At 45.2% G+C, this 13693-nt stretch overlaps 1 protein-coding gene across 3 annotated transcripts; it reads left to right on the top strand.

Annotated features, from left to right (window-relative positions):
• Positions 1 to 18: 18 nt before the first annotated feature.
• puf60a (poly-U binding splicing factor a) lies at positions 19 to 10972 on the top strand. Of its 3 annotated transcripts, XM_027012798.2 has the most exons (14): positions 19 to 82; positions 1327 to 1416; positions 2121 to 2227; positions 2919 to 3014; positions 3474 to 3569; positions 3897 to 3968; positions 4259 to 4420; positions 4519 to 4611; positions 4824 to 5037; positions 5362 to 5552; positions 5894 to 5950; positions 8160 to 8280; positions 9689 to 9933; positions 10469 to 10972. In XM_027012798.2, exons 4-14 carry the CDS (start codon positions 2937 to 2939, stop codon positions 10766 to 10768), a joined length of 1629 nt encoding a protein of 542 aa, XP_026868599.1. In that variant the 5' UTR covers positions 19 to 82; positions 1327 to 1416; positions 2121 to 2227; positions 2919 to 2936; the 3' UTR covers positions 10769 to 10972. The 3 variants fall into 3 exon arrangements, with proteins under 3 accessions (XP_026868599.1, XP_026868601.1, XP_026868602.1); XM_027012800.2 differs by lacking the exon at positions 2121 to 2227; XM_027012801.2 differs by lacking the exon at positions 5894 to 5950.
• The last annotated feature ends 2721 nt before the right edge of the window (positions 10973 to 13693 follow it).

Raw genomic sequence — 13693 nt, 5'->3', positions numbered from 1 at the left:
ATCGCGATATTTCATAGTCTTCCTCGCCATTGACTTAGCCAGATACGGGACGGTGTGCTTCATGGCGGTGGCGGTTTCTGCGGTAAATTAAGAGCAAATTTGCTTTCACAAATATTTGTTTGGGATTCAGCGCATGAGTACATGTCGTTTATATGCGCATTTGTGCTGTTTCGGTATACGTTTATAGAATATGCTATGTTTGAACAACTTGCATAAGCTTGCCGCAATTCGAGAGCGGGATTTTGCTCGTGGCCTGCTGCGCGTGCAGTTAGCTAGTTAGCTTATTTGAGGTTGGTGGAGTTACGCGGCGGTTTCGACACGCTTACTTTCTGCTTCACATGATTTATTAAAGCGTAACTAGCAGGCCCGAAGGGTATCTGCTCATATAATCTCATCTAAAGCATCTATGCTGTGTACCGCTGTTTAAATTAGCTGGCTAGCTAACGTCCCAAAGCGCAGTTAGCGGTGTCAAACGCTTTGGCTTAGCTAGCTGGTTAGCATGCTAGCTCATATTCCACCTCTAAATGCAGTTAGCTGGTTAGCTGGACGCGTTTCCGTTGTTTTAGCTCGCGTAGATTTCAAAAATATGCCTTCATACGATAGCTGGGTTAGCCTAGCTAGGTTAGCTCAGTGTGTCCATATAGCTGGGTTAGCTAAGTGTGTCCATATGTGAAGGTATGAATGGGTGGCTAACAGAGTAGCAATGTGAGCTAACGTCTACTGGACACCAGAAGAACAATGTTGTATTTACGTGGTAGTTGACTAACTACCACTAAAACTGGTTGCTGGTTAGCTAACCAATAAACAGTTTACTGGCAGCCGGTTGGCTTACACCGTAAGTTGGAAATGCAGTTAATCACTTTAGCTATCTGATATCTTTATTCTTGAGACTGTACCTGGGGCTACTACGATGGTAGTACAAACTGCGGTCTTAATGAAAAAAGAATCCGATTAGTGTATGTGCTAACTTGTCGCAGCTCTGAATCGTGAATGTTTTGTCCCGGTGCTTACTGAGTCACGTTTGGCTTCTGCTAGTGGAATTAAATACATAAGTCAAATAACCTGTGATTGAGCAACATCGTCCAGAGACAGCTGGGTTTAAGTTTTGTAAGGTGGTGTGTTGTGCATCAGCAGACTGTGGACGAGGGCTTCCCCAAGCATTTACCTATATTAGTCTGTCTTTGTGTTCGTTACTCGATGAAATTGTCGTGGAATAACTGGATTATACCAACCTGTCCTTACAAGTTTACACATGTATTTTCGAGTAACTCATTGGTTACTGGTAGATGTTTATGGGTAACTGATGGTCTGTCCCTCTTTTTCCAGACTCAGTTTTGAACACTAAAAGCTCTCCTAGTACGTTATTTCTTCACGTGCACCCTACACCAGGACACCCCAGCGAAGAGCAGGCGCTAGGTAAGGAAGCCGTGGTCGCGTTCATTTTATAACCGCATGTTCTGAGTTTGTCTCTGACAGGATCAGAGCCTCCTCCTCCCCTGAAATTTTTCCTCAGCGTTTCCCAGTGCTGCTTTCTGAAAAACGTCAGCACCTCAGAGGGAAAACCTAGTAGCCAATGGGCAGAGTGCTATTCTATACACTGGTAACTGTGAACGGTAACCCTGATTAGCCTGTGTTGCTAATCATCTTGTCAGGGTTTTTTAAAAACATACTTTGCACAATTTCATGATCTGGAGCTTGACCTAAGTATGGCATGCTGGCGGTAAAGTTGTTAAATAACCACTAGCCAGGCGCTTGAGCAGTAAAATGCATATATTGTGTGTTTTCACCATGCCATCTTCTGTAATCAGGACCAAACAGCTTTCAACATAACATCATGATCATCTTAAGCACTCCTCAGAAGTTATGTAAATGCTTAAGTAACATTCAGTAGGTATTGGGATGTCATGTTGGACTTTATAATGTCTGGAATGTGCAGAACTTTCCCTGAATTTATAATGTCCTGAATGTTGGGGGAAGCGTTCCCTGAGTTTGGATGTCAGTGTTCTCAAATTGTTGTCTCCCTATCCAGTATCTCTTGTTCTAAGTAGGTTTGTGTTTTTTCTTTTCTTTCTTTTTTTTTCTTTTTTGTCGTTTCTCTCTGTGTGTCGTCTGTGCTGTAGAGCGTATCTCTTGACTGTACTATATTTCCAAAGACAATGGCAGAACCATTTGGGTTCAAACCTCCTTAAGGGGGGGCACTGCACCACTGGAGTTCATTTGAGCAAAGGTACTTCAGTTTTCTTCTGTGTAGTACTGAGTAAGGGGGCTCACCTCACCACACTTACTGTAGCATTCGCACTTTAAGGAAGACTGGCTAGCGCCCCCCTCTGACCGCCAGTGTTCATTACCTTTTTCCCTTTCTTGCTTTCTCCCTTTTCTGCTGAGGGGAACTATCGTGATGTACCATGACTGTGTGGTTTCCCTTTCGTAACCTTTACTGTTGAGCAGTATATACAGCGTCCCAAAGAACTGCAGTGTTACAGTTTTAAATGGCCAAACCTTAGACTTCACACATGTTAACAGCCATAGCTTTTCACTTTAATGTCTTCATACACTTGTAGGCTTGATTGCAGTCATGTAATAAATTTTTGTGAATGGTTCCAGAGCATGCACAGTAGTGAGACACATACATGTGCATGTATTCATTGTTATGAAATTCAAATTAGTTGAATATTAAATTCACACATTTTAGTATGAAATATCTTAACTGTATTGTTAGTTCAGTTTTCAAGACTTTTTGTTTATATATGCATCATATTTTAAGCCGCATCGTGAGTTACCAGCTTTAAAAACCCATGACTGTACTTGCTCTGAAATCAGGAGAGAACCCCAAAGTTGGGTGTTGTATAGCGCATGTTGCAGACGGCACTGTAATGACGCTCTCACATGCCTCAGTCCTCACGTGTCTCTCTCTGCAGGGAGGCGAGGCTCTGACGATGGAGAATGGACAGAGCACTGCCTCGAAACTTGGCCTGCCGCCCCTCACCCCCGAACAGCAGGAGGCGCTGCAGAAGGTGACCGTCTTTACATGTCCCCAGTCATCCCTCTATCTGATCTGTCTGTAAAAGTGTCCTCGAGTCTGAGAGGTACTATAGAAAATGTAAAACAATAATTGCCAGGCAGTGAAGCTGCAGTTTTTGGATGGTTAGCTTGATTTGATGGATTGGTTGTTGATGTCTGAAATGGCCTGCTGTTCTGTCTTAATCCTCCACTCAATTGTTTGTGTTTTTAGTGCTAGTCATTAATGTAGCAGAGAACAGGCAGTGTGGTGCCTTCATTGCATGGGTGTGATGTGCCTGTTAGTACTGCAGTCTGGCATACTTGCAGTGAGAGTCTGTGGAAGATTGGTTTACAGTCTCACTACTCAGACGGTCGTGCTCACAGGAGTCTATCTACAGGCTGAGTCTTGTTCAGGGGCCACAGTCGTACTTCTTGCTGCATTGTTGGATGTAATTTTTTGTTTTGTGCTGCAGGCAAAAAAGTATGCGATGGAGCAGAGTATCAAGAGTGTCCTGGTCAAGCAGCAGACACTCGCACACCAGCAGCAGCAGCAGCTCAACAATCTCCAGGTACAGCGACCACGTCGCCCCACCTGGGCCTCTTCCAGCGGAAAGCATCTCACCTGGGCCTCTTCCAGCGGAAAGCAGAGTTTGGTAGCAGGTTGTGCATGGTGGTGTGCACAGGGTGTAGTTACGGGCATTTGCAGCGTTTCACATTAAAGTCAAGTGTGTTTTGTTGGTTTCTCTCCCCCCCCCCCAATTGAAAGCGTTCTGGTTCGTTCAGTCAGCATATGTTGGCTAGCCTACTACCTCAATCTGAGGAAGGCGTGTGTAAATTGTAAAGGCACAAAGTCATGGCAGTGAAACCCATGGTCATGTGTCTCCTCCCTCTCCCAGATCCCTAACTCCATACAGATGGCATCGCTGACCATGGCTGGCTTTGGAGATGCTCTATCTCCCTTACAATCGGTGAGCTATGGCCTTTTTCTTTCCTTGATGTGAAGTGGTCCTGTATTCGGCTGTTAATAAGAATCAGGAGTACAGCAGGGATGTTTCTCCTCCGTTTCTTGGCGAGCGCGTCGTCACGGTGCTCACGCGTGTAATGTTGGAAGGTAAAGCGGAGCCAGCAGCATCAGTCACGCACTCAGAGAGCAATCTGGGGTAGCGTGTGGTTGCCAGGGGAACAGCACGGCGCCTAGGTGTGGTTGCCGCGGGGAATGGACTACTGCCTGTCTGACGAGGCGAGCTGCTGTTTTCAGGTGGCGGCTCAGAGGCAGCGGGCGCTGGCCATCATGTGCCGCGTGTACGTGGGCTCCATCTACTACGAGCTCGGTGAGGACACCATCAGACAAGCCTTCGCTCCCTTTGGGCCCATCAAGAGCATCGACATGTCTTGGGACTCAGTCACTCTGAAACACAAGGTCTGAACCCATGTGTGGGGGTCCATGTCTGGATGTCTGTGTTCCCTGTCTGTTCTAGGTCCTGAAGGCCTAACCAGAATCCCCTCCTCTCTCTGCAGGGTTTTGCATTTGTAGAATATGAAGTCCCAGAAGCAGCACAGCTGGCTTTAGAGCAGATGAACTCGGTCATGCTGGGAGGCAGGAACATTAAAGTGAGTTCAGTTCAGTTTATTATTTTAATGGGGACTTTAACCAAAAAGGTCAATCCCATGATCGTCCTCTTAAAGGAACTGGATAGAGTTTAGATTACGTGTATTGCGTTAAGGATTGCTGTAATGTGGAATTAACTAAAAATGAATAATGCTTAGTTTTGGTATAAAATTTGCCTGTAGATCTGTTCTGACCGTCCGCCATGTCTCTTAAGGTGGGACGGCCAAGCAACATAGGTCAGGCTCAACCAATCATCGACCAGCTAGCGGAGGAAGCGCGCGCCTTCAACCGGATCTACGTGGCGTCCGTGCACCCTGACCTATCAGACGAGGACATCAAGAGCGTGTTTGAGGCCTTTGGGAGGATCAAGTCCTGCACACTGGCGCGGGACCCCACGACGGGAAAGCACAAGGGATACGGTTTCATAGGTGAGGAGCAGGCCCCCCTCGGTTCGGTTGAAAATACATGTATGTGACTGCGAGCGAGCGGTCAGTCATGGCGGAATGCTGTTCTCTACATATGTCTCACAGGGGATAGAGATGGGTGGGGGCAGGTTCCTCACATGCTTTCATAGTAAGTTTTTGTTTTTGTTGTTGTCGTTATTTTCTTAGGCTCAGTTGCGGACAGTTTGTGCCATAAGTGCCCTCTGGTAATTACACAGTAAATGACACAGTGCTCTGCTAGATGAATTAAGCTGAGCCTTGTTGCCGGGCTGTCGGAGCCTCACGCCGCTGTTCCTTCCCCCTCTCCAGAGTACGACAAGGCCCAGTCAGCGCAGGATGCGGTCTCCTCCATGAACCTGTTCGACCTGGGTGGGCAGTACCTGCGCGTGGGCAAGGCCGTGACCCCTCCCATCCCAATGCTGACGCCCACGGCGCCCGGAGGTCTTCCTCCCGCTGCTGCCGTTGCAGCCGCCGCCGCCACGGCCAAGATCACCGCCCAGGTGAGTCCCTTTCACCTGTCTACCACGTATTGCTAGTCAGGGAGTGTGTGCGTGTGTGAGAACCTGCTTTCTTTTGGCACTAGATTCGTTGCTTGTGTAAAATAAGGCAGCGTGATTTTTTTTATTTAATTTTTTTTATTTTATTTTTTTCTTTGTTTTTGTTTTCTTTTTAAACGCATAGCAAGGCTAGCGCAGACACATGGTGCTGTATGTGAGGGCTATGATTTAAGTCAGATTAGGTGTTGAGTGGCATGAAGAGTCAGTATGACACAGCATTACTTAAATGAGACAGAGACTTTTACATGCAGAAAGATAACATAGCGTGTAAACTCCAAAAACAGATGGCATGGAATCTTTCCACTCCGGAGAATCGGACAGAAGACTTCCTCAACTGTCTGGTAAATCCTTCAGGCAATTCTGTTCCAAGCACGCTGGTGCCTTTTTGTTTTGTGTAGACTTTTAAGTGTGGGGGAGGGGCTTGTCTTCAGGACCTCCCAGTGAAGCTCACATAGTCTGCCAGTTAGAGAATGTTAATCTGGACAGTCACGTAATTTCTGGATGCTTATTGGGCGGCTGTAGATCAGGTCACTCAAGGTCCCAGGTTGCCCTCGTTTCTAAATCAAAGGCAGTTTTATGCCGTTTTGTCCAACCGGGCACTTTGGATCTTGAAGTTTTGCCTGCACATTTTGTTTCAGTTTGGTAAACACAAGACATGCATGTGTTCAGCCTTAATCTCATGATTTTATAAGTGGACGCGTCAGGACATCCACTTAATCTGTAACTTTTAATTTTAGTTCATACATACTGATTGTGATTTTTTAAAAACTTTAACAAGTTAATTGCCTTGGATTTCATTTTCTGGATATTCAGTCTTATTTCATAGTATGTATTTGACCAAGTCTATGCTACAGCATAGAGCATTAACATGTAGGCCATATTTAATATTTGATCTTGTGAATTTATAGTCAGTGATGACTCTGTCCTGTGTTGTCTTATACTTGTCATTCATTTTTAAATATACCAAAAATACAATGGAAAAAGTAACTGTAATACAGATTTAAAACATTTAAACTATTTCTTTTCTTTTTTTTAGCTTTTCTTCTAAATGATTAGATTGACTGGCTGTGTCTTGTCTTGGTGTTCTGTGTTTCTTGGCTTGGGCCTGGTTGCATTGAATATACAGAGTGGTAAACTAAATGCTAGCATTATGTTTGGGCTGGTGAATGACAAAGGTCTCCTTTACTCTGAATGAGGAATGCAGGTGAGGGGTACAGAAGATGGCAGCCTTGAGCGGTAATGGACTTAACATGGTCATCTTTAAATTAACCATTTTGTTACCAACCATGAAAATGAAATGTGTTTACAAGGCAGAGCTGAGGTTATACAGGCTTCAATGCTTTTTGTTAACCGGGCTGTATGCTTAGAATTTGTAGGGAGTTTAAATTGAGTTTGGTGGGGGGGGGTTGCCTATGCACATTTTTAATGTTAAATTTTTCTATTATGTAAATGTAAAAGCGAATGAATCATGGTTGTCATCGCACATTTGCTAGTCCTTGTATGCTAATGCTTTGCTATCTGCAAAGGCTCTGTTCAGATCCTCAGAGCTGTACTGAGTAAATAAACCAGCTTTACACTTCTGAACAGCTTACAGTGAAGGACTACACGGACACGGTAGTGTCAAACCAGACATGAACGTTTTGGCGTCGGTCTTTCTTTGCCTGAATAGACCTTAATTCTCTAATGGCCAAGGGAGCCTTGCAGAAGTGAGATTTAAGTTTTGCACACCTGAGATTTCTCATTTAACCCAGCTTTGTCATTACCTGCCTGAGTACCAGGTGTATTTAAAACCGCTTGCACCTGGCTACTGCGAGGGTAACTTACCTGAGACCGCATTTCTTTCGTAAAGGACCGTTAACTTGTCGTTAAAGTAATGCGCCCAAAGGCTTCGGGACTTGAAGCACATTTGCAAAGCTGACACTTTGGCAAATCACGAGGTTAAGCGCACTGCTTGTTTGTCCGTGGTGTGCGGTGAAAGGCCTTCTGCGGGGTCCGTGGTGAGGCCGCCGTCTCTCCGGACGTGTGTAATGGTAGCCGAGGGCCTGAACGGACGTTCCAAAATGGCGCAAAGTCGCACGTAAATCAGCCCTAGTAACTATGGAAGTGTAACTACACAGATGGCCAGTAGAGGGCACTGTTGTACTGAAGGTCTGGCATTCTGACGGAAGCCGATCACAGGTCTTTACCCTTGATTACACAGAACATTGTTACCAGAGATCTGACATTTCTGACGAGTTCTGAAGAAAATAAAAAAATCCAGCTCCATTGGCTGATCTTAAATAAATCAACTTGCTTTTAATTAAATTGCATCAATCAATTGTAAAACAAGCAGCTGAAATAAGACACTATTTGCCAAAATGTCAGCGCTGCCGGTCGTTATCCAAACTACTATTTTGAAGCAGCAACTCATATGCAGCCGGCCCAGGTCTTTCCCAAACGCGTGTCTGTCTGCACGCGTGTGTCTGTCCTGTCCTGTCTGCGTCCCTGTGTGTGCTGGTTAACGGGCGCTGTCTGGGCGGAGGTCCTACATGTTCCCCTCTGTTGTTGCAGGAAGCAGTCGCAGGCGCGTCCATCCTAGGGGCGATGACTGCAGGCTCTGTGAATCTGCCCCAGCAGATCGGCGCCCTGCCTCAGGCTGTCATGGCCGCCCAGGCCCCAGGGGTCATCACAGGTAGGCCGTGGGTTCGGGAACACCGCGGGCACGTGTTGGAGGGGACATGCTGATGGCATCGTTGCATTGAGTGCCTAGCATCTAGGGCTGTGTGAGTGACTGACTGGCATGGAGATTGCGTATTTTGCGCAGGTGATGGAGTGTATGTGAATGCACAGTAGAAATGCATTTTGAATTTCAGATGTTTTCTAATGCAATGTCAAGGTTTCTTTGCATTCAAACAATTCTTCGTTGTTTTGCCAGTGCACACTAAAACTAAAGTTGAAACACTGGCTACTTTCTTTAGGCGTAATTGTTCATGTTGGTGCTAGATCAGTGAAGTTTGCACCAACCAGTAATCGGATGAGAAATTGAGCGCACTTTATCAAACAGCTAATTTGTGCTTTTGTTTCTCAGTATCCCCTTTTAAAAGTGCAGTGGTAGTTTGTGCTAAACCCTCTCTTTCCCTTAGGTTTCTGTTGTCTCCTACACGTTATAGTTTAACAGCCTGTCGTGGGACCTGTCCACTAATAGATTCTTTTTTATTTTCTCTTCTCTCCTTGTCTCTCTCTCTCTCTCTCTCTTTCTCTCTCTCTCTCTCTCTCTCTCTCTCTCTCTCCCGCTCTCTCTCTCTCTTTTCCCCTCCCTGTCTTTACTCTCAACAATCACCCTCAACGTGGCCTCTTAACCCCTCCCCTTTGCTGCACACTGACCAACCAAGTGTGAAGAGGACTGTTTCTAGCCCCTCCCCTCATAAACAAATCTCTCATTACCATTGGCCAGTGAGTCTCAGATCCTGTGTCTTTTGTGGAGTTGATCTTGGTAACCTTTCATCTGAACTGACAGACATGAGGGGCAAAGGAGTCTAAGGGCAGTGATGGGTGGAGTTCATCAGTCCACCTGGAGGAAGACTGAGACCCACCTTCTCCACCCCTGTTTTGTAAACCACCATTTAAGCGCCTCCCTCTCTTTCCATATCATTTTAAGCACTCATGCACCACAAATGACTGAAAATATGTTCACAGAGGCAAGTAGCCAGCACTCATTTAGATATTATGTTCCACATTAGAAGTCGCCAGCTAGCTCTGGTGCATCTGAAAGGCGTTTTTAAAAACGAGTTGACAATAAGAAGAAACTGGTCTGATGCTTGTCCTACTTTTTATTGTCTTACAAACTATTTAGATGTTATATATCTGGTCAATGTTGTCCATGAAATGCCTGTAGCAGATTTCGTGCCTACATCCTCATGTATTTTTAAGGGAGTAGGATGATTTTAAGCTTGACAGTTGTATCGGAGCCCCAGGGGCCTGGTGAACAGCTCCTCGCTCCACACACACTCAGAGGGCTTTCCAGGCACTACGGGGCTCTGTCCTGTCTCTCCCTCCCCCATGACCCAAGTGACCCCGCTGACCCCTACGTCTCTGTGCAGGTGTGACCCCGGCACGGCCGGTGCTGCCCCAGGTCGGCCTGGTGAACCCCGTGCTGGCCTCGCCACCTGTGCTCTCTGCCGCGGTGGCAGCAGCCCAGGAGGCCAAGGAGAAGAAGGACAAGGAGGAAGAAGAGGCTGCACAGGACAGCACGGGCCAGGAGATGCTCAGTGAGCAGGAGCACATGAGCATCTCGGGCAGCAGTGCCAGACACATGGTCATGCAGAAACTTCTGAGGAAGCAGGAGGTGCGTCTCTGCTCCCGCCAGAACAGACTGGAGTCACTGTTCCTACCTTTACCACCAAACTGTAGCAACAGACCCCCACGTATCAAGATTGCAACGCAAAAAAGAAATTGGAATGAAATTAGAACGAGTTAGAATGTGTGTGACAATGTCACACATTTTAGGTGATAAATTACAGCATTGATTTGTTTGGGGAATCTAAGCTGGTAGTATTGACAGGTTGAGAGAATACAGTAATGAAAGCCAGTTCCATTCCTTCATGCACATGCTCAGTAAACGCACTCTGTAAATTGGTTGTCAAACAAACATGTTGGTGTTTCGCCTGGTTCAAAGATCTATCTGGAATATTATTTAAAAAGATCTACACTGTTTTTCTCTACAAGTGGTGTGTCTGGATTGAGTAATTTAAGTACTATAAGTGACTTCAGAAAGTGTTGGTGTGCATTGACGTGGGTTTTTAATTGGAGGTGCTACTGTATGTGGGCACTGTTGCACGTGGCTACTGGCAGTTTGTAACGTGCTGCTCCTCTCCACCCAGTCGACCGTGATGGTGCTCAGGAACATGGTTGGCCCTGAGGACATCGACGACGACCTAGAGGGAGAGGTGACGGAAGAATGCGGCAAGTTCGGCGCCGTGAACAGGGTGATCATCTACCAGGAGAAGCAGGGCGAAGAAGAGGACGCTGAGGTCATCGTCAAGATCTTCGTGGAATTCTCAGCAGCATCCGAGATGAACAAGGCCATCCAGGCGCTCAATAACCGCTGGTTTGGAGGTCGAAAGGTCGTTGCTGAGGTGTACGATCAGGAGCGGTTCGACAACAGTGACCTCTCAGCATAGACTTGAAAATGCGTTCCTCATGACCTTCCATGACCTTCCTCTTGCTTCTGTCTCACACACTCACAGACACCGCTGCTGGCCCCCATTCCCAGTGGTGCTGGCCTCTTTTTAACTTGTAATTATTTTTTATCAATGTTGATATTAATGTTATTAATGATCCCATTTCGGGACAAAGGCAGGCAAATGCTTATGGAATTTTTTTTTTTTTTTTTTTTATTTTTTTTTTTTTATTTATTTTTTTTTTTTTAAATCACTGTTGCCTACTGTGAAGGACTTGATATCTGGATATTTGTTTTTGTATTGGTTTTGTTCCCCCCTCAATTAGTTTTGATTTGGTTGCAATGTTTTGTTTTTTTTTCCCACCCCCCATAATTTACTCTTCAAAGAATTCATCATCTTGTTATAAAGCCCTTGGTTTTGAATGCCTGGAACAATAAATTCTTCAAATATGACTCTTTGGTTTTCAACACTCTTGTTTTCTAACTAATCACTTTTAGCATTTTAAGTAAGTGTTGGAAATGCATTTGAGTTTGTCCAAGAAATACCTAAAAGTTTGGTTCAGCCTAAAATGTGGAGGCTTTTATAAGGTCAGCACATTCTCTGGTTTAACATGCACAACATAATCTCCACAATGCCAACTTTTCAGGTTTTATTTTCTGTGCCACTTAAAGGTGAACGTTTCAGGCTATGCCAACTCAATTTCAAGCCCTTCAGCTGTGCTTGTGTTCAGTCTAATTCAGCTATTTTCCCCTGTGACATGGGTTTGTATTGTGATGGGCCTCTGGTTATCTCCTACATACTGGTCATGAAAGACAATTATGTAGAGATGACCGTCTCCTCTTCATCTAGCCACTGGTGAACAGTTTTCAGTGGTGTGTTGTGGAATACTATAATGGGGGTTATTGGTCTGATAGTACTGGGTGGTGACTGGCCTACTTAAATCACTTGAACCAGAACTTGATTTGGGTCTGTTAGAGGAGGTTTCAGTACACATCACTACTTTAAAATAATCCACAATAAACGGTGAAAGTTGGAAGTGCTTCACCTTTCCTTGTTTTAAATAAAGTCTGGTGTGGTCTAGTGCAATTCAGCATTTTTAATGTCACTGAAGTGGCTCAGGTAATTTACCACATGTTGACATTATGTGAGATTGTGTACATGTCAGGTCATGCTAAATTAAGTGCAAATGAATGAATGTTCCTTTGGTGAGAAATTGTGGAACATGCCAAACACCCATGTTGTGTATTGTCAGCCAGTTCAATTTCTGTAGCCGCATCCAGGCCTGATTACTGCCACACCTGTTCTCAATCAAGAAATCACTTAAATAGGACCTGCCTGACAAAGTGAAGTAGACAAAAAGATCTTCAAAAGGTAGATGGCGTTCTGTGATCCAAAGGCTAATGCTCCAAAACACCAGCAAGTCCACCTCTGAATGGCTTAAGAAAAACAAAATGAGGACTTTGGAGTGGCCTAGTCAAAGTCCTGACCTGAATCTGATTGCGATGCTGTGGCGTGACCTTAAAAAGGCGGTTCATGCTCACAAACCCTCAAATGTGGCTGAATTACAACAATTCTGCAAAGATGAGTGGGCCAAAATTCCTCCACAGCACTGTAAAACACTGCCAATTATCGCAAACACTTGATTGCAGTTGTTGCTGCTAAGGGTGGCCCAACCAGTTATTAGGTTTAGGGGTTCAGAGAAAAAATCAATTGGACTCGAGTCAGATGAGTGAGTTTTATTGGATCTGTCCCTTATGCATGAAGGGAGAGAAGCCTCAAACTTCTCTCTCACATGAGTTCATATACCCCCACCATTCCCCGTTGTTCTCTCATGAGGTAATCTCGTGACGCCAGGTGTCTCAACCGTCCTTGAACATTCTTTCCTGCTAAGAAACAAGTTGTTACTCGCTGCTGCACCCCTGCCCAGCAACAGCTAAGCGATAGCTGTCATACTCCATCACTTCCCTATTTGCTTTTCTTGCAGACTGGGGGCAGTGGTAGCTCGGTGGTTAAGGTAATTGACTTGTAATTGGAAAGGTGCTGGTTCAAGCCCCACCACTGCCAAGTTGCCCCTGTTCAGCCCTTGAGCAAGGCCCTCAACCCTCAATTGCTCAAAAGTTGTACTCACTCATAACTGTAAGTTGCTTTGGATAAAAGTGTCAGATAAATGTAAATTATCAAGACAAGGGCAAAGGTCACATTTCTTACTTTCTCTTTTAAGCAAGCATTAAGCATTGGGCACCAGAATACATGGGCACCAGAATACTGGTGGTGCTCATGGACTTAGTAAAGCTGCTTTCTCCATTGTGCTGCTGTGCAAGAAAGCCCTGAAGATCTTGGAGAGATTTAGTCTCAGGACAGTCCCCTCGCGGTTGTTCTAATAATGGTAATTGTTCTTTTAATTTTCTGTAGACTATACAGGGTCAGAGATCTTTCTCCTACTGTCTGAGAAGGGGGTTGTAGTTGCCTTTTGCTTACTAAAGACCTCTGTGACGTTGTGGTAGATTGTGGGAACAGAGGACATGTCCAGTGCTAAAGGGCTTTTTATGAAATTCAAAAAGCAAGGGTAACATAGGATTGACCCCTGGGGGTCTAGTACATTATGTCATTCTTTGACCAGGGAATGAGTGTCTACATCACCAAGGTAAGCCTAATTTTAACATATGTATCAGTCTTTGAGTCAGAATGTCATTCATGGTGGGAAGCACTTACAGTGATCCACAAAGTCTCAGTGGCATGAGTAATCTTTCTCCTTCCCAAAATATGGCTGCCAACAGCCTGGCTATGCAGAGGAGAGATTAGCCTGAAGCAGGGAATTCAGCAAGTGTGCATGAACTCCTTGTTGATTAAATTCCCTGCCGCATCTGAGTCTACAAGCACTGTGGAAACATGAGAGCCTGATTAGTGGAGAACAACTGGTATGGT

This window comes from Electrophorus electricus, chromosome 18 (genome assembly GCF_013358815.1).
Source record: "Electrophorus electricus isolate fEleEle1 chromosome 18, fEleEle1.pri, whole genome shotgun sequence".
Lineage (NCBI taxonomy): Eukaryota > Metazoa > Chordata > Actinopteri > Gymnotiformes > Gymnotidae > Electrophorus > Electrophorus electricus.
This window is presented reverse-complemented; position numbering and strand designations above follow the sequence as displayed.

Bases quoted from the DNA above. Each gene is read 5' to 3' on its own strand.
- puf60a (XM_027012800.2), top strand. From the start codon at position 2,937: ATGGAGAATGGACAGAGCACTGCCTCGAAACTTGGCCTGCCGCCCCTC. The intron at 5,553-5,893 runs GTGAGTCCCTTT...CTCCAAAAACAG, and splicing joins CGGCCAAGATCACCGCCCAG to ATGGCATGGAATCTTTCCAC. The intron at 5,951-8,159 runs GTAAATCCTTCA...CTGTTGTTGCAG, and splicing joins AAGACTTCCTCAACTGTCTG to GAAGCAGTCGCAGGCGCGTC.